Raw genomic sequence first — 26,708 nt, 5'->3', positions numbered from 1 at the left:
TATGCATTATCCGTCTTCTGTGCAGTGCCACTTGTTACGCAAAGTTGAGATGTTGCCCAGAGATGGTCGAATGAAAAGATGCACGAGAGACGAGAGTTGTCATATTTCCCCGCGTTTAATAGAGCCACTCAAACGTTACACTCGTCGTCTTCTCAAAATCCGAATTACAACATCGTATAGATGATACTCATTAGTTTCTTCATGTTGCGTTTGTACGGAATAACACAAATTTTGTAAAAGAACAAATATTGCAGTAGGAAATAATTGCTGAGCCTTTTTTGCACTTTTTGATTTTCCTACTTGAGAATCCTTGTCCAATGAATGGACGACCTTAGCACACGTGTGGTTTTGTTTACAAATTTTGGTTCACTTGCAAAAAGAGCAGTGTGAAAGCGAACCGTACCAAAAAAAATTAAATAAATAATTTTTTTGGTCCGGACCAAAGCAAGTGAACTATCGGACTTTCCTGGTGTGAATACGCCCTAAATGTTATTAATAATGTTACTAATAGTTTATTTTTGCACCAAACCGAACTACAAGCGTGAACACACCCTCATAGTTTGTTGCACTTGTAGAAGTGTTTTCACACCTATATATTGTTTGTTTTGTTCCGAAACAGGGACTTAATTTGTTACAATGTTGCATTTTCTTCTTGGTTTGTTTTGCTTTCACAAACTGTGTTTATGCAAGTCACATGCGAGCAGTGTTGGGAACGTTAATTTAAAGAATGTAATTAGTTATAGTTACTCACTACTTGTTCCAAAAAGTAACTGAGTTAGTAACTGAATTACTCTATAATAATAGTAACTCGTTACCAGGGAAAGTAACAATTTGCGTTATGGTAAAAAAAAAAAATGTTGCTTAATGTCAAAGAATTTGGATTTTTTTTTTTTTTTTTTTTTTGCAGTTTTCACTAGTCAGTTCACAACACAGACTTGTGTTTGTACATAACTTTGTATATTTATTGCACGTTGACAGACAGAAAGAAGTTTATCCTGCACTTATTAACCCACCTACTCACGAGCTGTGTGAGCCATATGGCAAGCCATTTTAACTTTTATTCATTTCCAGGATATGAATTGTTGAGATCAATAATTACATTTTTGATATCAACACTGATATCAATAATTATCATTTTAACCAGTGAAAATGTAATTCTTGATATCAAGGATTCATATCCTGGAAATGAATAAAAGTTAAAACGGCTTGCCATAGTGCCATGGGTGCATTCGGATTGCACAGTTTATTTAACGCATCAACGGCATCCAGTAACGTTAACGGCTAAAAAATAACATTTTGCTAAAAACCTTTGCTAAAAAAAATAACATTGTTACCTAACGGCGTTCTTTTAAACAGCGTTATTCCAAACACTGCATGCGAGTACAACTGTCCTCTTATTGGTCAGAGTTTTCTCTGTCATCCAAGATTGACAAGTTTGCACCTTGAGCTTATTGGGGCTTCATTTGTAACTGTCGAGACACACGCAAACATTATACAAATGTAGCCGTCATTCCCGCTGTTAAATTATATACTACATTCGTATTAATTCAAACACACTCTCTCTGGATCTCCCAGCGCTGTCTAGAGGTTAACTGTGTCAAGAAGACACACACAAACACGAATGTTATAATGCAGCTAGAGCAGAAATCAAGGCTTCATCCGGAGAGCGCAATTACACAACATTACACACTGTGACAACTAATGTGCAGAATCAGACATTACCATTTAATAATACCATTTGATTCATTGGCGCATTGGTTCGGATTGCTTTCACACCTCAAGCGACCTGCCCCAGTTTGCAATCAAAGCGATTGTTTTTTGCAGATTTAAGCGATTACCATGTTCACATATGACTAAACGAACTAAACGCAAGTTCATTCCCTAGTTTACTGACGTGAGTCTGTGGTGGGAAAAGTCCACTTTGCACGGGTGCAAAATACGAACGATACATGCGTCGGTGTATAAAGTCAATTGCGCCGGGGCCCAAAGTCTCTTAAGGAACTACAGTATAAGATCTGATATATATTAAAATAAAAGTAATCAAAGTACTTTATAGCCATACTCTAATTTTTAAGCTCCCTCCCAAGCCCACCAAGAGGACTTTTCAAAACTAACCTGCAAACATTTTCTGTTAAGAATTTGTCATTATATTGATGTCAAGGCCATGGGCACATTAAAGTATTCATTCACACACAGCAAAAAGGGTCGTCACTTATTTCTAATGTGAGCAGATTAGCCAATCGTAGCCAAATGTCATGAATGCACAGTAGAAAAAATAGCCAATTAAATTCTAGAGGCCAGAAAGAAAACCTCAAGCTATCAAGAAAGAGAGATTAATATATTTTATTCTAATGTTTTTCCCTTGATGTCCTTGTCTCTTGCAGAGGAATTGAATGGGTTAGTTTGACTAGTTTTCTGTCCTTCGCTACCTCTGTTCCTAACAACCTTGGACTTGTGAGGAATGAACTGCAGCATGTGGACTTACGTACAGGTAACACACACACACCAACACACATTACACACCCCACTGTGCAATGTGACGTTAGAGTGACGTCTTTTCTATGTCATTTTTGGACGTCCAATTTCGGTGCACTGAAGGGGTTGTTTTGTAACACCAGACGACGTCTTTATTCGACGTCTTTTGGACCAAATGTGGTCATTTGTGGACGTCTTTTCAACATCTAATTTAGTAACTTCTATAACTGTAGTCCCATGTTTCAAAAGTCAGTTGAAAGGATGTTATCTGTATCTTGTATTTATATTTATGCATTTGGCAGATGCTTTTATCCACAATGGCTTACATTGCATTACACATTTACATTCCTGCTTTCCCTGGGAATCAAACCCATGATCAATTACACTAGGTGGCCATTTCACAAGCGCCAACGCTCTACTGTTTGAGCTACGTCATTAAATAATTATGAATAATCTACATTCATATGTATTAATCATGTTGATAACAACAATGTTGATATTTGTTAATAAAAAAAAATTGCATATTAACCCCTTAACGCCCACTGTCGCAAATATGAAACTAACCGTTTGACTCAGTCAACCAGCCGAGATAACATCTGCATTCCCCCAATGCCGGTTAGTGCATATTCGCTACGGACCTAGGACCTTCGACAAGCACTTGTTTCTAGTGGGACCGCAAAGTGACGGACGTATTTCCTGTTAACGCACAGTCGGGAACATTTGCAACATACCAAATTGACCATTATGCCCGCTGTTGCAGATTTGCAACATACCAAATTGACCCCAAATTGACCATATGCAACATATCAAATTGACCCCAAATTGACCATATGCAACATATCAAATTGACCCCAAATTGACCACTATGCCCGCTGTTGCAGATTTGCAACATACCAAATTGACCCCAAATTGACCATATGCAACATATCAAATTGTCCCCAAATTGACCATTATGGCCTCTGTTGCAGATTTGCAGCACACCAAATTGACCCCAAATTGACCATTATGCCCGCTGTTGCAGATTTGCAACATAACAAAATTTCGATTATTTGTTGTGCAAAAGTGAAATTGATAATCTCAACATTATTTACCATCTACTTAAAGGCAAAAACACACATAAAACATTTTTTTTTGCACCTGCACCTGAAATAGACGTCCAAATGAGGTCCAAAAAAAATGACCCAGTTTAACGGTCAAATGTGGAACATCAATATGACGTCCAAATTGGGTCATGGTTGGTCGTCCAAATAGTGGACCTAGTTTGGACGTCGGATAGATGTCCAGAATTGGTCATGGACCGACGGACCCAATATAGACATGATCTGCACGTCTATCCGACGTCCAGTGTTTAGTGGGACTGGTGTTTTATCCTGATTGTACATTGCTCAATCTCCCTATAGTTGGGTGCATTCTGACAGTCGATGTTCATTGGTATCAGCTGGAATGAATTGTTCTGAAAGTCAATCCGATGATATTAGTCCAATGTGTCGTTATCATTATAGCTGTGTTGTGGATGCCACTGTTTCTTATTGGAATAGCTCCTGTTATTATCCTTTGTGTGAACGGGTCTTTACTCATCCCACATCACATGTGTGGCTTGTCATTATGGCTCTAAAGAGTGAGCAATGATTTGGCCATACAGGTGTGAATGACATCTGATCAAAACTCATCCTCATACCTTCAGATTAAAAACAACACATCATTTCTAACCAAGTATTTCACTCTATTGTATTTGCTTCATATGTATGGATGTTTTTGGAAGTCTTATTGTGCATGAACGGTGTGTAATCTCAAGTTAAATGCAATTTCAAGCGTTTCACATTGTGTTCAATTCCATTGCTCTCTGTTTTTTGTTTATTAAGCTAGTGTATCAATATTAGTTAGGTCATGCATGCATTGCATGTAAACTGCAGTGAAAGAACTCAATGAATATTCATGCACTATGATCAGCTGATTCTCTGGCTGATTAGCAGTCTTACACTCCAGTGTATCTGTTTTTCAGGCTATAAACTAGGCCTACTATGCAAATTTCACATTAAAATTTAATTCATTCATTAAAGCTGCAAGCAACATTAATCGGGACCTCACACGTTGGTGCATATTTGGGTTACGGGTGTGTTCTTGAGCATTCCTATACCTCTCAAAAAGTCCTTCCTATTTCCAAATGCCTGTGAAGAGAGATGTGTTTGAAGTGTGTAGGAGAGATAGCGGTGTGAAGGAATCGGGTCTAGAAGGAAGGTTGAAGAAGGTCTTCTGCCTCTGTAAGGGGAGAGGAGGAGATCATTAGCTGTGGATGTGATTAGTCTGAGTTCCCAGATGTGTAAAGCTAAGAACTGACTGACTGCTGATGGTTGTGGATTTGTCTGTGAAAAAATGTGCTAATACTTTAGATGTTAAAGAGGCGGTGGGAGGTAGTGGATGGGCTGATAGTTCGTGAGATCCACAGAAAAATATAGAGGACCCTAACATACACTTCAGACTTTGGAAATACAAAGACGGTACAATCACATTACTATGAAGAGGAGAAATTTCAATGTGCAGTATGACAGAATAAGTCCCAACTTGTAATTAAAAGAGCCAGTTGCTACAGTTGTTGGTAAAGTCACTGCAGCTGCCATTAGAAGCTTTGATTGGGATTGAAACAGTGTTTTGAGACACACATTGACTGGGCGAACCTGAAATTGTAATGCTATGATCATTAGAAACAACATTTATGGCACAGCTCATGTCAGATATTGTAAGGATAGTAGTTGAGATTTCAGGATTCCTACATTCAAATAAATAGGACATGGATTGGAAATAAATTGATCTTGGATGGCTGAAATATCTGCCTGGAGGCTTTGCAAATATGGCCGCCGAGAGATTTTGACTGGTTAGCAGGATTGTGTCCTCTTCTGTGTGTTTTTGTAGGGAGGAATGTGCTGAAAACATGATGAATATGGACAAAAATATTATTTAAATAAGTATGAAGCTAGATACTTACTCGATACGATACGATACTCAAAATTTGAATATTGTGCAAAAGTGCATTTATTTCAGTACAATAATTCAAATTAAAAGGTGAAACTAATATATTATATAGACTCATTACATGCTAAGTGAGATATATTAAGCCTTTATTTGTTATAATTTTGATGATGGCTTACAGCTTATGAAAACCCCAAATTCAAAATTAGAATATTGTGAAAAGGTGTAAACCATAATCATCAAAATGATGACAAATAGAGGCTTGAAATATCTCACTTTGCATGTAATGAGTCTATATAATATATTAGTTTCACGTTTTAAGTTGAATTCCTGAAAAAAATGAACTTTTGCACGATAATCAAATTTTTCGAGTTTCACCTGTCAGTATCTATTTTATTTTTCTGCTTCATTTCTTCATACTCTTCATACTAGTCTATATAATACATTAGTTTCACATTTTAAGTTGAATTACTGAAATAAATGATATTCAAATTTTTCGAGTTCCACCTGTAAGTGCCTCGTCTGTCTTTGCTCTGTGGATTTACGCATGTTTTACCCAAAGGGTCGTGACACAAGGACTCAGATTCCAATTAAATATATGGCTCATCAAAGCTTGTGTGAATACAGCTGTCCACGCCTTTATAATTAGCAAAGGCAATATCACACGAAATCCAAACTATAGCCTGCGGGACAGATATAGGCACTTTAGTGCAATAGATACAAGCAATACAAATAACAGTAACACTTTACTTAAAGCCTTTATGTGTTATGCATTATGAAAATATTAATGCTTTGTAGTGCACTAATAATGCGTATGATCTCATGAATAATTGTAACCATAGTTATAATACACCTCTAGAAAGTATAATGCATTACAAAACGACAATCAACCAATTTTAGATGTAATAAGGAATGTGTGAATATTATAATGCAATTTAACATTGGTTACAATTATTTATGAAAAGATAGAATGCATTATAGCGTACATTTTGATCTTCATAATGCATTATACATAAAGGCTTTAAAGCTACACTGTGTAACTCTTTTAGTTTATTCTTAGCTAAAAACACTTAGTTCTTTCAAAAATATATGTGCTCATTAATGTATATTTACTTCGTTCAAGTAATAAAGTATTCCCGTGTGTGTGTATAATATGCCATTGAAAACACATACGGGTAAGGGGTTCTAATGTCGGTCGCCATGTTGCCCCTCCATCTTGAAAGTACATTAGCCAAAGAGGGACACACCTTGGTTAATTCAAGCTTCGCCTTTCGCGTTTACGTTTCGGTTAACACTCATGGACGAGGTCGAACTACATTCGACCGTAGGAGTTAAAACAAAATATATTTATTTATAAAAATAAATATAAATTTAAAAAGCAATAAACAGTAAAACAAATAAATCCTCTCTTAGCAAATATTCATCTTAACTATGGTAAAAAAAAAAACGGCAGCTGCATGTGGTTGCCCGAACTTTACCGTCAAAAATACGGTAGCAACGTTATTGGTTTTAGAGACTTAACTTAAAATTTACAGTAATAAACCGTATTGCATTATCTGATATAATGTTCATTTACCAACCTATTGAAGTATTGATATCTGTTTTGTACCATTGTAATTCACAACCAACAATCATCACAGCAGAGATGAGACACATGATCACATGCAGTCTTCCATAAGAAGACATATATATAAAGAATATATCTTATATAAAGAAGATGCACAGTGCTAAACATTAAACAAACATCATGGTAACACACATGAAATTTAAAAAAAAAATGCACTAAACATTAATTTAACAACATTAAATTTAACATAAAACCCTAATGTGCATAACTGATTAGAAAAAAAACAAACAAACAATAAAACTATGAGGAATCATAGTTATTTCAACAAAAATTCATAAAATGAGAAGTGTCACACTGGGAATTTTGGGAATGTCAATTTACGTTTTTTCACTGTAAATGATACAATGAGTTATTGTTTTTCAAAAACTGTAAATTTAACGGTATTTTACAGTAAAATTACATTAAATGTACCCTAGGATCTATCACAGTTATTTACTGTATATATGGAAACTTTCTTTTAACCAATTAACAGTTTTGCACTATAGCATTTTTACAGTCTTTTAACGTTAAAATTACGATTATGTGGTACTGCCGTCTCGTCTTAATCACTTTTCATCGCATTGTTTAAGCATAAACTAATATTTGAAAATAAATATAAAGTTTTTAAGTATTTGGTATGATTTGATAAACTCTGTATAAAATGCAATAGTCTGAAGGGCTGTTTAAATAGTCTTTGACTTTTATATTCCTCATCTTGTTATGTTTGCTGGAGCCACATTGACCGCTTTATTTCTCTAAGCGCCACCTACTGTCGAAGCGTGAATTTGCGTTTTCATTCATTCGGACTCCTTCCGCCATGCTTCTTGTTAATGTTGGGGTTGTTAACATCAGACTGCACATCGTTTTACCTCTTTTACACAGCATACGCGCAGTGTTGTTAAATTTAACAGGCGGATGTAAAAAGTATAATCGAAACAATTCGTAATAAGGTTCCTAGAATCATTTACGATATTTTAAAGTGCCCATGATAACAATACCATGCATGTTCATTACTGCTATATATCAAATTACAGGCACACATCTACTGAGCTGAAGTGGTTTAGATTCATTCTCTTTTATGTTTACAGAACGTCATTTGTTTACGACAGCTTGTTCGTGACAGCCTTATAGAGTGTTTTCTGGGTCAACTGTGTGTGTGTTTGGATGGTGTACGGCATGCAAATCCTAGCATGGCCTTTTCATCAGTGTTTTGTTGTTGTTGATGTTGTTAACTCTCCTCCACAGTCTGCACTCGTATGGTTGATTAGCTCCCGGTCTTCATTAGAGCAGGACCTTAATTAGCCCACTCTTTCCATACAAACTTTGTCTCAGTGAATATCACACACTTGCACAATCCTTCACGCACTAGCTAAATACTTGACAATCTGGAGGGCTCTGCAAACTCTCAAATCAACAATGAGTCGTGAGAGTAGGAGACTGCTGAAGATAAAGGTCAATCACCTATTAATTTTAGCACAAATTTCTGCATTTTATACATACAAATCACAACATCCCACATTTTTACAACGTTTTTTAAAGGTACCAAATGTTAACAAGTTAACTAAAAAAATGATTTTTATAATATTTTTAAGTAAACAACTATTATGTTGTAGATAATCTAGAATCTATTGTACTGTGTTTTATTTATAGAGCATAAAAAACATGTTGTAAGTTTATATTTATTTAGCATTGAGAGCATCGATATCTGATATATTTCATATATCATGATGTTTCAGGCGATTTTACACATTTTAGTCTGTCAATAGTTTAACTAGCTTAACAATAATAACAATAACTAATGTAAATCAGAATAAATGATATCCTCTCCTGGATCAAGCCACACAGCGCATCCTCCAAACTCGATGAAAAACAGAGGAATGAAGCTTGATGGTTTATTTATTTAGGTTTGCGTGCCTCACGTGGTTGATTACCGTGTGATTAGCTTTTGACGCAAAACATTGCACCTCTCGTTGGTTTCATATTTATTACATAAACAGAGAAAATGTGTTTTTCATACTGTATGAATTACTTCATTTAAAGTAGACACTTCAAACTTTCTAAAGACGTATCTCTCATGTCTGTGTGGCAAGTATTCGCTGAATTTCGGTAACATTTTCTGACGCTTTTCAGAAAAAAAAGTTCACAGAGACGGCAGAAAGCACACCCTGATTAATTTCTTCATTTTACAAAAGCACAAAGATTTGTTGTTATTGTGAGTGTACTCAAATAAAAGTAAACCCTTTACAGTTTCCAATGATGTATTAAAAAATTTAGTATTTTAAGTCGATTTAGCTGCTATATGTGGAGAAAATCCACCACAATTTGTCGACCCCCAATCAAATTACTTTGATTGTACAGTAACTCAACCATATACAAAGGTTAAAGGAGTAGTTCACTTTTGAAAAAAAAAACTTTTCCTGATAATTTACTCACCCCCATGTCATCCAAGATGTCCATGTCTTCCTTTCTTCAGTCGAAAAGAAATGTTTTTGATGAAAACATTCCGGGATTTTTCTCCATATAATGGACTTCAATGGGAACCAAACGGTTCAAGGTCCAAAAGACACTTTTGTGACTCAAAATGAACCAATCTTTTTCCAAGTCATTTGGTTCATTCAACGAACGAAACCAACGAATTGACTCGGAAAAAGATTTGTTCATTTTGAGCCCCAAACGTGCGTCACAGAACAGAGCAAGGCGAGCATTTGAACTTACAAAACTTAAACTTTGTTATTTATTTATTAAATGAGCCTGATAAGACCCTTATTCATCACTGAAACCATCTTTTGGACCTTGAACCGTTTGGTTCCCATTGAAGTCCTTTATATAGAGAAAATCCTGGAATGTTTTCATCAAAAACCTTCATTTCTTTTGGACTGAAGACAGAAAGACATGGACATCTTGGATGACATGGGGGTGAGTAAATTATCAGCAAAAGTTTTTTCAAAAGTGAACTAATCCTTTAAACACTGAGTGAAAGTCTTGGATGCAGTTCCAAGCAACATTACATTTTGTGACTGTGATCGACTGTATAAACAGTATACTGTACTATACATATGTCAAGTATAGCACCCACACAAAAATCCACAATATACAGATGGTACTCCCACTGAATAAGCTATTTACCTCATGTTATTTCTGCGGTAAATGACTTTGCTATGATACTATTACCATTGTAGTGGACAGCACGCCGAGAGGATGGCAAATTTTGAATTTACATTGGAAAGGTTTCAATTTAATGGGATTGGGGTTTTGTGTACAACACAAACAAAAGCCTTTTGCGACATCTCTTAGGGAGTACAGGGGGCTTATCATCAACACAGATGGACCCCCTCAATCACAGGAACTGCTCCCCCCAATTCTTATCCACTAGTGTGAATGATCATCAATTCCTTAGGAAAGACTCCCAAGAAAAAATAGTTTTAGAAGATCTTCCATCTTCCAAAGATCTTCCATCCACCAGCTCAACCATCATGTTTTGAGACTCTGGGTTCTATTTTAAAGGATTAGTTCGCCTCAAAATGAAAATTTCCTGATAATTCACTCACCCCAATGCCATCCAAGATACCGTAATGCCTGGCGTGTCGCAGACCAGCACAAGACAAACAATTGTGGTTAAAAACCCTGTTGCCTTTTGAAACTGCTTCAACATGTTGGTTGCAATTGAAGTCCATTGTCTGGAGAAAAATCCTGAAATGTTTTCCTCAAAAAAAAAATCATTTCTTTTCCACTGAAGAAAGAAAGACTTAGTAAATTTTCAGGAAATTTGCATTTTGAGGTGAACTAATCCTTTTAACGATTTGAAATGCGATTTGTATCAAACGTGAAGCGCAAGTAACTTTGTGGGCGGATCTCGCTATTAAACCGGTGGGATAAATGACTAAAACGGGTTGGTCTGAAGCATAGACAGTAAAAGAAATGGACACAGCGACCCCATAGATTTCAATGGAGAGAATTGAAGCCCATTAGAAGCACTCACTTCCTGAACTGAAATCTGAAACGAACCTGTTGTTGAAATATTTCTCAGTGGTTGTCAGTTCTGGTGTGTCTCTTATATTTACCAGACATAATTTATATCATTGGTAGAAGTGCCAAATCCTGAACTGGGTGTGACTGAAGTGTAATAAATAAGTGTTCTGCTCCTGCATTTGGTGATTTTTTTTTTTTACTCTGCTTTGTGTCGATTATTGAGGGAATAGTGTGAATAATGAACAAGTGAGTGATTTCAGACACCAGTTGACACCAAAATGATTACGTTAGTTTTAAGAAAAGCTCTTTATTTGCTGAATTTGGGTAACACTTTATAATAACTACACTCTAATAATCATTAGTTAGGCATTAGTAAACCATTAATTCATCATTCATAAAGCATTAATAGACATTAATAAGCAGTTCATAAATACAGCTATAAATGCTTTCTTCTTGATTTAAAAGCATATCTATGATTTGTTTAATAATTGTATTTTCATCCTTTATTAATGATCAATTTATCATTTCTATATGAAGAATTGCATTTTTTATAAACCAGTTATTTAAGAGTTTTCAGTGGTTCATACGATTACTTAGAGCGAGTAAGTAAATGATTAATAAAGTATTTAAATGTACATTCATACATCTTATTATTCAGACATATAGTGATGGTTACTTAATGTGTTAATAAATGCTTTATTAACATGTATTAATGCGTTAATTAAGGGTTAATTTGGGTAGTTAAAAAGCATTTAGTAGTGGTCAGTTAACTATGTTCGTGAGCTCATCTAAAGTGAGGACTAGTCATGCCTTGTAAAGCATTTTTAAAGGCTGTTAAATATTTCTATGTTCTGTATCACTGCGTTGTGTTTGTTACATTTTACTGTTTAGAAGATTGATGAGCCTTTAAATCACCTTTATAAATGCTTTACAAAGCATGAATAGTCCTCACTTTAGATTAGCTCACAAAAATAGTTAATAGACCACTACTAAATGCTTTATAACTACCTGTATTTACTACATTTACTTACACTTTCTAAGTGATCTTATGAATGAATGACAACTCTTAAACAACTGGTTTGTAAATAATGCTATACTTCATTTAGAAATTATTAATTGATCATTAACAAAGTATGAAAATACAATTATTAAACGCATTATAGATATGCTTATAAATCAAGAAAAAAGCATGTATAGCTATATTTATAAACTGCATATTAATGTCTATTAATGTTTTATAAATGATGTATTAACTGTTTACTCATGCTTAACTAATGATTAATAGCGTGCAGTTATTATAAAGTGTTACCTGAATTTGTTTGCAGATACTGTACCACTTAGTTTGATATTTGTTACAAATATTACATTGACCAACCATCTCACCATGCTTGTACAACAACGGAGAAGTTACAGAGTGTTAATATAAAAAAAATAATGCTTGGAAGAAAGTTTGGTTAGCCATGGGTTTACCAGCTAAGCAGTTAAACACTGCTCTTCCCAGAGAAGCGCTTGCCTCGCTTAAATCTACCATACAAGTCCCATCATTTGTGTGTTTTAATATATTTAAGAGACCATTCATTTATTTATTGTTAGTTTGTTTGTTTGAATAATGAGTGTTTTGTGCTTTCTCTCTCAGGGCGGTGCTTTGCATTTCGAGGCGAGCGTGGGAATGATGAACCAGCCATTGAAATGATTAAAGTGTCCCATCTGAAGTAAGTACCAAATTCTTCTCACTCTGGCGCAAACACCTCAGCGAGCTCTTAAACACGTTTCCCTCATCAGTGGTGTCAAATACGGACATGCACTAACTACTCTCTGTAATTATTTGCTATTATCTGTACGGTGTCTGGGGTGCACACTCACCATCTGTCTCACATTGCAGCACTTCAACACGGGGACATCCTGAGTGATGTCTCATTCCCTAACCTTGCAGTAGACGGGATTTTATTTATTGTTTGCCGTCGTTTCAGAACTATCACCTTTATCACTTTCCAAACTGCAGTTTGAAAGCATTCAGTCAAGTGTCTGCTGGTTATCAGCCAACCCCAAAGACACCTTTTCACTGTTTACAAGAAATGACAGACATTATTGATTTCCATTGGAGAGTCTCACTGTGACTGTGTAGCTCTGTGAATGTGAATTTTGTGATCCATTTTGAGCTTCAAGTTGAAACATTTACACCGTATACAACCCTTACAAATCGGTGTGGTGTGTCCCATTCAAATCAAGACTAGGTGAAACACAAAAATATTTATGAAACACCTAAAATATTTATGAACAAAGAAGTCCAAAACAATTATTTGGATTGTGTGGTAGTGATTCCTAATATTGATTGGGAAGCATAGAGCATAGTCTAGAGCAACACATTAAGTAATATCCAAGCTAAAAAAATAAATAATTCTTAATGGGGGCGTCATCTTCAGAATCATTTCAGACATTTCATTTCCTAATGTGAAAACAAACAGTCAACAAAAGTGCCATGATGGTTTGTTTGTTGATTTTCCAAACAGATTCTATGTATTTCAGATGCGTCACATCCATAACAAGGTTTTTGTCACATCCATAACGATGGTTTTCCTCATAGTACACTTCATAAAAATATATATATTTTAAACATTGATATTTTTATGTTCAGCTAAGACCCCTTCATCATGTGGATTTAAAAGTTCACAGACTTTAAAGGAAATCGAATAGTATACCAAAAACACTGTCATTTCCCGTCACATCCATAACGCATGCGTATTTTCCTTTTTTGGGGATGCTTAAATATATTTTAGAAAAACATATTTTGCCTGTCAATTCCCCAGATTGGGTGCTCTGAGAATATGCATTTCCAAAGTAAATATTGTAAGAAGTTTTTTTTATTTCTGAGACATTTCACCTGTCATTATGAGTTCAAATGTCACATCCATAACGCTGTAATTGCCCATTACATAAAATGTATAGTTAAAAATAATTGAATGCACAGCTAGCCTTTGTGTGGTCTGGGTAAAAAAATAATAATAATATGTTGTTGGGACAAGATGTCATTTTTAAGGATGGCAATACCTTTAAATGGCAATTCTAGTCCCTGTAAAATATGGTAACCCAACATGAACGGTGAATAAATTGACTACTAATGGTGCAGAAAGGCTTTGTTGGTGTGACGCTGTGCGGAGAAATAGTGCTGAGGCTGGATCCAAACGCAGTGTAGCTTTATTAACAAACTTAGGAACAGGATACAAGACTAGAAGCAGGACTCGTTCACGTACATAAATTCAACAACCAACCAAGACAGGGCAGAAACACAGGGCTTAAATATTTCAGGACAAACGAGCTTGACAAGATAACAAGGGGGCGTGAGAAATAAGAAACACCTGGGACAAATAATCGACGGGGAATCACTAATACCGAAAACACACAAAACCACATCTTAACAGTTGGTCAGTCAAATTTCACAATTCGATTCGATTTCGATTCACAAGCTTGCAATTCGATTCGATTTCGATTCAATATTGATTATTTTGGATATCAGTTATAATAAATGGCAAATTTTCTCAAGGAAATCAAATCTCTTAACTAAAGCTGTAAACTATGGGAGTCTAGTTGTAGCCTACTAGGCTTCATTAACCTAATATGAAGGTAATAATTAACTGTTTTGTAGCTATACAAACACTTAAATGACACTTTTTTATTTTTTATAATAAGAAGATTATATAAAATATAAACATTTAAATGGTGGCTGTCATAAAAAAACTTGCCAGATTTATTCAAATATGCATTAAATATTGAAGAACATTAAGATTATAATGCATATGTAATATGGTGTATATATTTAGAAAAATATATATATATTAATAACTCTTCTAGCTGACTAACGAGTTTATGTGGGTTTTCTGAGGTAAATATGACGATACATTGATTACAAGCTGTTTAACTGACGTCTTTCCACGGTTGAAACGCTGATTGAGCGAATCAATGTGACATGATACGGATTTCGATAAGTTGTACTCTATCTTTAACACACTTTCAGATGCTCATTCATGTTTATTTGGCGCTGTGACTGGTATTATTAAGTCGGAAGAGAGATCAGCGCTGCTGCTTCTCTAGAGCGATCTCACGCCACAGCGACAAAACGCTATTTATGTTTTTGAATTTCTAAAGAAAATGGACGTAATTTGAAAATCGAGACTTTGTTTCATATCAATAGTAACAAAGGACAAAGATTATTGCGATTTTTTGGATGCGCGCAGCCGCGATACAATATCCCATTCATTCAAATGAAACAGGATGACTAAGCGATTCTTGAGATTTAAGAATCGATATCGGTTCGTAAAAATGAGAATCGATTAACATCGAGAAATGGATATTTATTACCCAGCCCTAACTCACACTATGGACAATTTAGTGTCTCCAATTCACCTATGCTGCCTGCTTTTGGATTATGGGGGAAATTGGAGAAACCCGGAGGAAACCCACGCCAACACAGGGAGAACATGGCAACACAGAACGACCTTTATTGGCAGGACTTGTAGAGTATTACCAAAGCATTGGCCATTACATAAGCAATGAGAAAATAATTAATAAAGTCAATACATCAATCAGTAAACAAATACAAAAAAAATAAAAGAAAATTAAAATAAATAATAAAAAAGCTTTGTAGATGTGTACCTACATTCAGACATGTTAAAGGAGAACTCCGGCGCAAAATGAACCTTTGATCTAATAACACATTGGTCTTTGGCTGTCTTTGGAAAACAGTCTCGACAAGTCGAACTACGAACGACGTGCTGAATGAGCTGAACTGTATGAACGGCGTTCGTGGTTCGACTTATCGAGACTGTTTTCCAAGATGGCTGCTGCCTGTATACACGAAGTGAACTGTCTTTATAAAATATCCTCTTATTAAACGGTCTGTACACTTACAAAGTTCTCAATGCTTCGCTTTGCATGTAAGGACCCTCATTATGTTACTGCGTTAGTGTGGGGCTATTTTGAGCCTTGTTAGTGGTATAAACTAGCGATTTTTTTTTTTTTACATATTAAATGCCCCCATTACTAGCATTATACGCTAAACAGTTTTTGGAGATAAAACTCTTTACATTCGATTATCATGAAAACAAATCTCTGAGAACGGTTGACTAGGTACCAATGTTTTATTAGACCAATTCTGACTTAGACCTTCTTGCTGTGAGACAACGCTTCTGCCCACTGAGCCTCTGTCCCAACCGGTCAATCGGTTAAGCAAGGCTAACTTTAATGAAGCCAGATTGTGAAACGGTCTACAGTAGAATTACAAAACATTTGATATGCTTACTTTTAATGTAGGATGCTGTTTTTTTTTCTTCATAAATGTCTGGTATAATTCAAAAGACGAAGTAAATGTGTGTGTACATGGTGTTGTTTAGGCAGTACCTGGTGGTGGTGTTCAGAGATAAACCGCTGGAGCTCTGGGACGTCCGCACGGGAACATTGCTACGCGAGATGGCCAAGAACTTCCCTACTGTCACTGCCCTGGTACTGTATCAAACTCACAATGTGCTGATCTGCTTATTGCTTAAATTGTTGCTTATTGTTTTGAACTTTCATGTTTCAGTTCGTCTGCGTTACTGTTTAGCTTTTTAAGTATGCAGGTTTATTACTCTGAATCTTTCCCTGCAAAGAGACTGGCTTTATCACCTCACAAACCCATTGATGAGTGAAGTCGCTGTGGGGTTTTAACTACAAGGGCCAGTAAACATTGTAATGGCGCCGCTAGCGAAGACTTGCAAATAAACCCAACAATAACCTTAGTAATAAATGCAGTCTCTCTCCCCGGCGCTCATTTGCATCTTGATTATTTTCTAGGGGTTAAATACGTGCCGGCGTCTTCTAGATCAGAAATTACAGAGTTTGAAGCGTTTTTAAAGGAGTAGTTACATTTTTTTTAAAAACCTTTTGCTGATAATTTACTCACCCCCATGTCATCCAAGATGTCCATGTCTTTCTTTCTTCAGTCGAAAAGAAATTAAGGTTTTTAATGAAAACATTCCAGGATTTTTCTCCATAAAATGGACTTCACTGGGAACCAAACTGTTCAAGGTCCAAAAGTCACTTTCAGTACAAACTGCAAACTGTTCAAAGGGCTTTAAACTATTCCAGACTTGACTCTCCTTTTCGAACTCGTTCATTAAAATGAACTAATCTTTTTCCGAGTCATTTGGTTCATTCAACGAACGAAACGAACGAATTGACTCTGAAAAAGATTTGTTTATTTTGATGAACGAGTTCGAACAGGAGAGTCACGAACGTGCATCGCCGAACAGAGCAAGGCGAGCATTTGAGCTTATCAAACTTAAACTTTGTCATTTTTTTAAATGAGCGATCGTTTCGCTTGAGTAATGAGACCCTTACTCGTTGTCTTTGTCATTCAGGTTTTTGATATTAGAGTGGTATTAGAGTCTATAGAGTGCCGAAGTTGGGTTCCCTCGATCGAAAAGCTATGCATTTTCCCCATAGACTTTTGGAAAATCGCAAAAAAAAAGATCTGTGTTTAACAAAGAGTTTTGACCCTTACACGTTTTGTCTATCAAGATAATCTTCTTTACAAGTAAATCCAAAATTTATACATTTTGAAGCCTATATAAATAGAGGAATAAACTACCAGGAATAAACTATAAATATATGGAATAAACTACCAGAAGATATTAGATGTGCCCCGAACGTATTGATTTTTAAATCTAAGTTGAAAACATTTCTTTTCTCTCAAGCTTATGACTGAGCTTTTAAAATTAGCTATTCTGTGCAGTTTTACATCTGTTTATTTATTTTTATTTTTTATTAAGTCTTACATTTTTTTGTGCATGTTTGTATTTGGTATTTTATCATGATGTTTTTTTACTTTTTGTAAAGCGCTTTGAATTACTTTGATGGGATGAATTGTGCTATATAAATAAATTTGATTTGATTTGATTTGATAAAAGTTTAAAAGACCGCCACAAGCAGACACAATAAAGTAAAAAAAAAAAAAGTCACAAGCAGGTTATAACTGTGTTTTATGGCATAGATCAAAACGTGAAAATATTTAGAGGCTTTGTTCACCACAGACCCTATTTCAGGCGATTTAGCAGAAACCCATAGACTTTAGGGCGAGGGAACCAGGAGTGCTAAAATTTCTGCGTTTTGGCCTACAAAGTGACGTCATAACTTCGGCACTCTATTAGAAATTATTAGAAATTTGAAGAAAATAGACATTTAGTCTAATTGTGATCAGTGGGTGACACTGTTCCAAAACTGGTGATAACACATACGTTTTTTTCTGAAGTAGCGGAGATGTATTTCACAGTTATATTAATAGCTTTAACATTCAACCTAAAGAGAAGCCAATAAAAAAGTAAAAAATACACATCAGGTGAATTGGGAAAAGAACATTTAACTAATAGATAGCACCATACTTGATTAGAGAAGGCCTTTTAAATGTAATATAAAAAATGTAAAATGTAATATACAATTAGACAAATTATATATATGAGCAGACACCTCTGTAAAAACCTTCAAAATATGAAATAAAACTGTAAAGGCAATACTGCATGAACATCTGAGTTTGCTTGAGGGGAATCATAAACCACTGTCACCTATTACTGACCTCTTCAGAATCATATGTTGCATATCCTAATTTGAACACCTAATAATAATAATCCTATCTAAAACAATAGGGTTTATGACCAAATGCGATTGATCAAATGCAGTTTATGACCTCCATCAAATATGTTCACCAATATTCTTTGAGCATTTGCTCACATTAAAACTGTCTGTGCAGTGACTCATGATAACATGTATTTGTGTGTAAACAGGAGTGGTCTCCTTCCCATAACCTTAAAAGCTTGAAGAAAAAGCAGCTTGCTGCGCGCGAGGCCATGGCCAGACAGACCACGCTCGCCGATGCGGAGCAGAGCAGTGTCGAGTCCTCCGTCATCAGGTCTGATGAACTTAAAATCACAACTGTCATCTCTTACTCATCACCTTGTCTTTCCTGGAGAACACGCACAAAACAAAGATTTATTGAACAATGAAAACATGCAATGTCAAGCTCCGAAATCTACATCAAATATTTTGTGTTCCCTGAAAGAAATTAAAGGGATAGTTCACTTTGAAATACATTTTTGGCATGTTTTATTTTACCTCAAGGGCATCCAAGATGTAGGTGTCTTTGTTTTCACAGTAGTTTCAATTTTGATATTTTTAGGTCAAACCGTTCTTGTCTGTCAGTCATATAATGGAGGTCTATGGTCACCACCTCAAAAAGCATGCACAGAGAAGTCCAAATTAAACATGATTTAATGACTCGTAAATGTAAGTACACATTGATGGCCTAAGACACGAAACGAGCGGTTTGTGTGAGAAAACGAACAGTATTTATATCGTTTTTACGTCTTGTAACCACAGCCACGTCCAAGTGATCTGAGGGCGCGGGCGCTTCGGTCTGAGCAAACGCTGGAAGTGATCTCTCGCATGGTTGCGGAAAAAAAATTAAACTATGTTTGTTATTATATCGAAATTGTCTTCCATTGTGATTTCCTGTATATCTAAATATGTTTAGATCTTCACAGTGAAAGTTAACGCTAATCTCTGTGTCAAACCGTTCTTGTCTGTCAGTCATATAATGCAGGTCTATGGTCACCACCTCAAAGAGAATGCACAGAGAAGTCCAAATTAAACATGATTTATGATTGTACATGAATGTGTACTTACATTTACGAGTCATTAAATCATGTTTAATTTGGACTTCTCTGTGCATGCTCTTTGAGGTGGTGACCATAGACCTCTATTATATGACTGACAGACAAGAACGGTTTGACCTAAAAATATCAAAATTGAAAATACTGCGGAAACTAAGACAACTACATCTTGGATGCCCTTGAGGAAAGCTAAAACATACCAAAAATGAATTTCAAAGTGAACTATCCCTTTAAGTAACCAACGTTTGGAATTTAATGGTTAAATTATAGAATTTTTAATTCGAGTCGAGCTTTGATTCACTAATCATTGGTACTTTGGTACACGCTCCAGTCTAAGCTGTCTGTTGCTGTCTGTCAGTATGTTGCAGGACGCTGAGAGCAAGTCTGAAACGGGTCAGGGCATATCGGCTCGAGAACACTTTGTGTTTACTGACACAGACGGCCAGGTCTATCACATCACCGTGGAAGGCAACAGCGTGAAGGATGGCGCACGTATTCCACCTGATGTGAGTGTGCTTCTTAGTTCTGATCTAGCTTATTCTTAATCATAAAATGGTAAGTTTCTATTGATAGTGAAGGCTATATGCTTAATATGTCGTTCTGATTGACACATTTCGTATCGGGGGTCTCTATCGCCCTGCTAGGACGCATCATAATTATTTTTATATATTTTTTTTTTCTTCGTATAGTTGCTTTGATGAAGATCTGGCAAATTATTATTAGCAAGAGGGTCAGCTCCAAGAGGGTCTCGCACTGGTCTCGCTAGCTGGAAAAATCAAAACTATGTCAACTGTCAATGTCACATATCAACATCATCATGACATTTGTGAAGAAATTGCTTGGGATTTTTAAGACAATTTCCTTTATTTATAAATTGAACCTAGTGTAAAGCAAGATACGATAATAATAATAATACGTGCATGTGATATTAAACATTTGGGTTCATTTTAGTTTAGGGTCCATTTCTCACTTTTAAGTTGCTTATTAGCATCTATATTACTACAGTATATTGGCTGTTTATTAGTACTTATACCATGGTCTGGGTGAATACTCGATTCTGATTGGCTGCAGGGTGTCCATTAAAAAGTGATAGAGGATAGCAACCAGGGAAACCAAGTTATTGTTGGTAAAAACTTTAGATTTCGATTGTAAACTAATTAAAATTGAAACCAATGTTTTAAAAATGTTTTATTTGGCAAGTGACCAGCGTGTTAATGCCCATCGAGGGGTCCATTGACAGGTATTAATGGACTTCGCTGCTCGTCGAACGGTTCACGCCTCGCCGTCGTCCATTAATACTTTAAACTTTAGACACCTCGTCGGGCATTAACTATATTTAAAATAACTTTGGCCACTTTTTACTCTGAAAGCTTGAAATTTTTCTCACCGTTATTTTTATTTTGGGGGGACTATCCACGATACGTGTTGTTGCATTTTTGTATTGCGATATATATATTGTGGCACGATATATTGTTCAACACCCTTACTTATAAAACACATATTAATGCGTTATTCTGCCTGACCTTATTCTACATCTCTGAATCCTAGCCAATACCTAAACTCAACAACTAACTAACTATTAATAAAGCAGTAATTAGGAGTTTATTGAGGACAAAGTTGGTAGTAAATAGTGACCTAATCTAAAGTGTGACCAAAATGTGATCATATGTTCAGCAAGTCGGTCAAATGATCTGTCTGTTGTTGGTGACAATTTGATATACGTATAAAGCTAAAAATCAGTTTGAAACCCTCCTGTACACTTAATGTGTTCATTATTTTGAATGCTAGATTTCCTCACACATTTTGTAAGAAAGTGAATGTCGCACCCATTTAATCCAACACAAATGCTTAATACATAAACTTTTATTTTTGTATCCCTATAGCCTGTTTGTCCCATCACAGATAATAATCAGTCATACATGAAAGCAGGTTCTCTTTCAGATGAACATTTTGTAAAGTCCCAGAGACAGCATGTAATAAATACAGCAGCAGTACACACTCTTTTGATGGATCAAAGGAGTTTTCAAACATTTCCTGCTAATGTTGAAACATCTGCAGTTTTAAACTTTTGAGATGAAAGAGGAGATGGAGAGAAAATGGCTCCCTTCTTCATCCTCATTATCCTTTTATCTCCTGCAGGGCTCTTTTTTTCCACAAGCCACTATTTCTATTTCTGATCGGTTGTTCAGATCCATTCTCTTTTAATTTCACTGTTGGTAGTTTGAGTTTGTAAGCGACCCATATATACTGTATATTTTCAGCATACCCACCAGTGACACTCATATTCTTAGTTACCAGTGTTCATTTGTTGCATTAATTCTGTTCATTCAACTGTAATTTCTATTAAAAAAATAAGATGAAGGAAATTACCAAACAAAGATGATTATATGAAGAAATTAATAGACTGAGAACTTAATCTTATTAGATAAAAACATGAGGACTTTTCCTTTGGGGATATTTGCAGTTGAAATGTAATCACAATATTTAGCAATATTTTTTTTTTTTTTTTTGTAGTATGAATGTTTAAAATCGCTATGTAGATATAGTACGTATCCCTCAATTGGGTCATGGGGTCTATACGACCCCAATCGAATTTACTTAATAAAAAAAGGTTCCCTTCATCTCAGTGGAATAAGATTTTGTGACTTTTCATACATTATCTATCTATACACACACAAAAAAAAAACTGGGCTTGATTCGGTTGTTCTGAAGGTATGTAAAAAAAAATTTGTACACTTCTGGTCTTTGGGGTTAATATGACCCCACATTGAAATGAATGGGAAATGTGAAAAAAAAAACTTAATATATTTTCTTAATGAGTCAAAAAAACAAAACAAAAAAAACAAAAACAAAAAAAAACAATCTGGCATAAATCTGAAAATTTTTTCACAGAAATGAAGGCCTAGTACTAGAGCATTTCACATGCAAGCTAATGGTGTAGTTTGGAGTTAAAAAAGTACTTTATATCTCCAAAAACACAGCATTAATGAATAAATGAGAAGTAAACAAAAAAATGATATATTATTTGTCTGATTAAAAATGTAAATTTTTTGTACGGTTACTCAATCAATTGTTGGGGTCGTATAGACCCCGAAGCCCAGAAGTGTAAACAGAAAACGAAGACCATTTGAAGGTTAAGTATGTGTTTTGAATTTGTTTAGTCTGTTGGCATTTGTCATCACTCTCTGGGCCCTATCTTGTACCCGGCACAATCGACTCTGTACACTGACACATATATCATTCGTATTTTGCACCCGTGCAAAGCGGACTTTTCCCTCCACAGACGCATGTCAGTAAACTAGGGAATGAACTTGCTCTCCCTGGGTGGAAAAGGGCGCCAAAGAATATTTAGTCAGCCACTGATTGTGCAAGTTCTCCTACTTAGAATAATGAGAGAGGTCTAATTTTCATCATAGGTACACTTCAACTATGAGAGACAAAATGAGAAACAAAATCCAGGAAATCACATTGTAGGATTTTTAAAGAATTTATTTGTAAATTATGGAGGAAAATAAGTATTTGCTCATCAACAAACCAGCAAGATTTCTGGCTCTCACCGACTGTAACTTCTCTTCTGTCCTCCACTCGTTACCTGTATTATCGGCACCAGTTTGAACCCGTTATCTGTATAAAAGACTCAAACAGTCACACTCCAAACTCAACCATTGCCAAGACCAAAGAGCTGTCACCAGGAAGAACATTGTAGACCTGCACCAGACTGGGAAGAGTGAATCTACAATAGGCAAACAGCGTGGTGTGAATAAATCAACTGTGGGAGCAATTGTAAGAAAATGGAAGACATACAAGACCACTGATAATCTCCCTCGATCTGGGGCGCCACGCAAGATCTCATCCCGTGGGGTCAACATGATCATGAGAACTGTGAGCAAAAATCCCAGAACTACACGGAGGGACCTGATGAATGACCTGCAGAGAGCTGGGACCAAAGTAACAAAGGCTACCATCAGTAACACACTACACCGAGAGGGACTCGAATCCTGCAGTGCCCGGCGCGTCCCCCTGCTTAAGCCAGTACATGTCCACGCCCGTCTGAAGATGCCAGAGAGCATATGGATGATCCAGAAGAGGATTGGGACAATATCATGTGGTCAGATGAAACCAAAATAGAACATTTGGTAAAAACTCAACTCGTCATGTTTGGAGGAAGAAGAATGCAGAGCTGCATAAATCCCAAGAACAGCATACCAACTGTGAAGCATGGGGGAGGAACCATCATGCTTTGGGGCTGTTTTTCTGCAAAGAGACCAGGACGACTGATCCGTGTTGAGGGAAGAATGAACGGGGCCATGTATTGTGAGATTTTAAGCCAAAACCTCCTTCCATCAGTGAGCCTTGAAGATGAAACGAGGCTGGGTCTTCCAGAATGACAATGATCCCAAACACACGAAGGAGTGGCTCCGGAAAAAGCATTTCAAGGTCCTGGAGTGGCCTAGCCCACAACCCCATAGAAAATTTGTGGAGGGAGTTGAAAGTCTGTGTTGCCCCGAAACATCACTGCTCTAGAGGAGATCTGCATGGAGGAATGGGCCAAAACACCAGCTACAGTTTGTGCAAACCAGGAAAAGTTTGACCTCCGTCATTGCCAACAAAGGTTATGTTACAAAGTATTGATTTGAACTTTTGTTATTGACCAAATACATTTTTTTCCACCAAAATTTACAAATAAATTCTTTAAAAATTCTACAATGTGATTTCCTGGATGTTATTTCTCATTTTGTCTCTCATAGTTGAAGTGTACCTACAAAAATGTCAACACTTGACAAGCTATAATCCTGGTTATGGGCGTTCCGTTGCCGACAGTCTCTGCCTACGGTTTACCAATAACAACTGACTGGGTCATGTGACCAACCGCCGCAGATTCGTGTTTGGGAAATGAATCGTCGAGCGAATCATTTGGGAGTCGTTGAGCAAATCAGTTAAAATGAAATGCGTATTATAAGACAAATAAAGTGTTTTTATCCTCGCATGCACGTTAAACTGTTTTTGGGAACTCTTAAAACAAAAATAGGAACATTTCAAATGCTATGATAGCGGCTCTTAACATTAACATTGTGACAACTCTATAGGTGTTGTGGCACTATGTCTTTTATGCCAGAATCTAAATGTCTTTTCTCTTTCAGGGCAGTATGGGGAGTATTGCCTGTATTGCATGGAAAGGAGACACTCTAGTTCTGGGAGATGTAGATGGAAACCTCAATTTTTGGGACCTAAAGGCCCGTCTTTCAAGGTACAAATGTACACATCACTAATAACTCAGCAAGTCACTGACACGTACACGTCTCCAGTCATGTACGTGTGGAAACACGTTTAATTCCAAAACTATTTACTGAACTGACACATCATAAGGGACTGAGTTGAGAAAAGTGCAGCTGTGTTCACCACACACTCTTTTACCGTGTTGATAACATGTCACAATCATTTATATTCTTCAGGGGTGTACCTACACATCGCGGGTGGGTGAAGAAGATTCGTTTTGCTCCAGGGAAAGGCAACCAAAAACTTTTAGTGATGTACACTGACGGAGCTGAGGTCTGGGATACCAAAGAGGTGTGTGTGGTTTATTTATTATGTATTCATTTAAAACATTAGCATGCAGAGATACAGAAGCACAACTGCTTCATTTCGCTTCAAGTCCTTATGAAGCAAGAGCCACCATCTTAGCAGTCCCCCATAGCAGCCATTTTCTATCCAGCTGAAAAAGCTCAAAAAAGCTGATTTTACACTCTCAGAAAAAAATGTCCAAAAGCTGTCACTGGGGCTGTACCTTTTCAAAAGGTACACTTTTAGGGTGCATATTGGTACCTTAATGGTACTTTTAGCACCTAAAATGTAAATAATAGCACCTAAAATGTACATATTAACACTTAAATGTACATAACAGCACCTACAATGTATATATTAGCACCTAAATGTACATAATAGCACCTAAAATGTAAATTTTAGCACCTAAAATGGACATATTAGCAACTAAAATGGAGATATTAGCACCTAAATGTACATAATAGCACCTAAATGTACATATTAACACCTAAAATGTACACATTAGCACCTAAAATGTTCATATTAACACCTAAAATGGACATATTAGCACCTTGATGCACATAATAGCACCTAAAATGTATATATTAGCACCTAAAATGGACATATTAACACCTAAAATGTACATATTAGCACCTAAATGCACATAATAGCACCTAAAATGTATATATTAACACCTAAAATTTTAATATTGGCACCTACAATGTACATATTAGCAGCTAAAATGTACATATTAACACCCTAAAATGGAAAAAGTTTACCTTTTGAAAAGGTACAGCCCCGGTGCCAGCTTTTGTACCTTTTTTCTGAGAGTGTACTCTTTCAAGGGTTTTTGACAGAATACAATATTTTATATCCTGGGAAACTCTGAAGTGTGTTTGTTGCTATATAATGTATACACAACCGTTCCGGTCCCCAAATCGAATTGGACGAGAGGCCTTTGAGAGTGCTGATGATACTCCACCAGTATCAGCGTGTGCCTGTGTTTTTCTTGATTTAAAATGGATGTAGGAAATTGCAACTTTTGTGAAACTGAACCCGAAGATTTGGATCATCTGTTGTATTTGTGTGAAATTGTAAAAAGGTTTTGGCTGGACCTTTAACAATTGTTTGTGTCCAAAGGATTTCAGTTGATGAATCTAACAATTCATGATATAAAATTCGGTATTTTTCGTAATGATCACAATGATTTTGGCATTAACAACATAATTCTAAAGTAAACATTTCATTCATAAATGTAGTTTTTACAAGATAATTCCTAACTTTACTCATTGGAGAAATGAGCTGAGTCTTTTTTATAACTCTTTGTTATTGGTTAATAACAAGAATGCTGAGAAACTTGCTTCTTTTGTATACAATCTTATTGAATAATTGCCTTTTTAATTTAATTTCTTTGAATATGTAATTGTCATTTTTGCCATAACATGTTCTTTTGT

General features: G+C 36.0%; 1 protein-coding gene across 1 annotated transcript in view; it reads left to right on the top strand.

Annotated features, from left to right (window-relative positions):
- Positions 1-26,708, top strand: part of wdr11 (WD repeat domain 11) — a 120,377-nt gene that overhangs the window by 69,173 nt on the left and 24,496 nt on the right. Inside the window, exons 12-18 of the mRNA XM_089117318.1 lie at positions 2,385-2,491; positions 12,654-12,729; positions 16,405-16,513; positions 18,829-18,953; positions 20,072-20,219; positions 24,855-24,961; positions 25,167-25,281. Of these exons, the coding sequence (XP_088973444.1) occupies positions 2,385-2,491; positions 12,654-12,729; positions 16,405-16,513; positions 18,829-18,953; positions 20,072-20,219; positions 24,855-24,961; positions 25,167-25,281 (787 nt within the window). The remainder of the gene's footprint in view (positions 1-2,384; positions 2,492-12,653; positions 12,730-16,404; positions 16,514-18,828; positions 18,954-20,071; positions 20,220-24,854; positions 24,962-25,166; positions 25,282-26,708) is intronic.

The sequence above is a fragment of the Pimephales promelas genome, chromosome 11 (assembly GCF_988280905.1).
Source record: "Pimephales promelas chromosome 11, fPimPro1.hap1.1, whole genome shotgun sequence".
Classification (NCBI taxonomy): domain Eukaryota; kingdom Metazoa; phylum Chordata; class Actinopteri; order Cypriniformes; family Leuciscidae; genus Pimephales; species Pimephales promelas.
The sequence above is the reverse complement of the archived record's forward strand: the minus strand, read 5'-3'. Positions and strand labels throughout refer to the sequence as shown.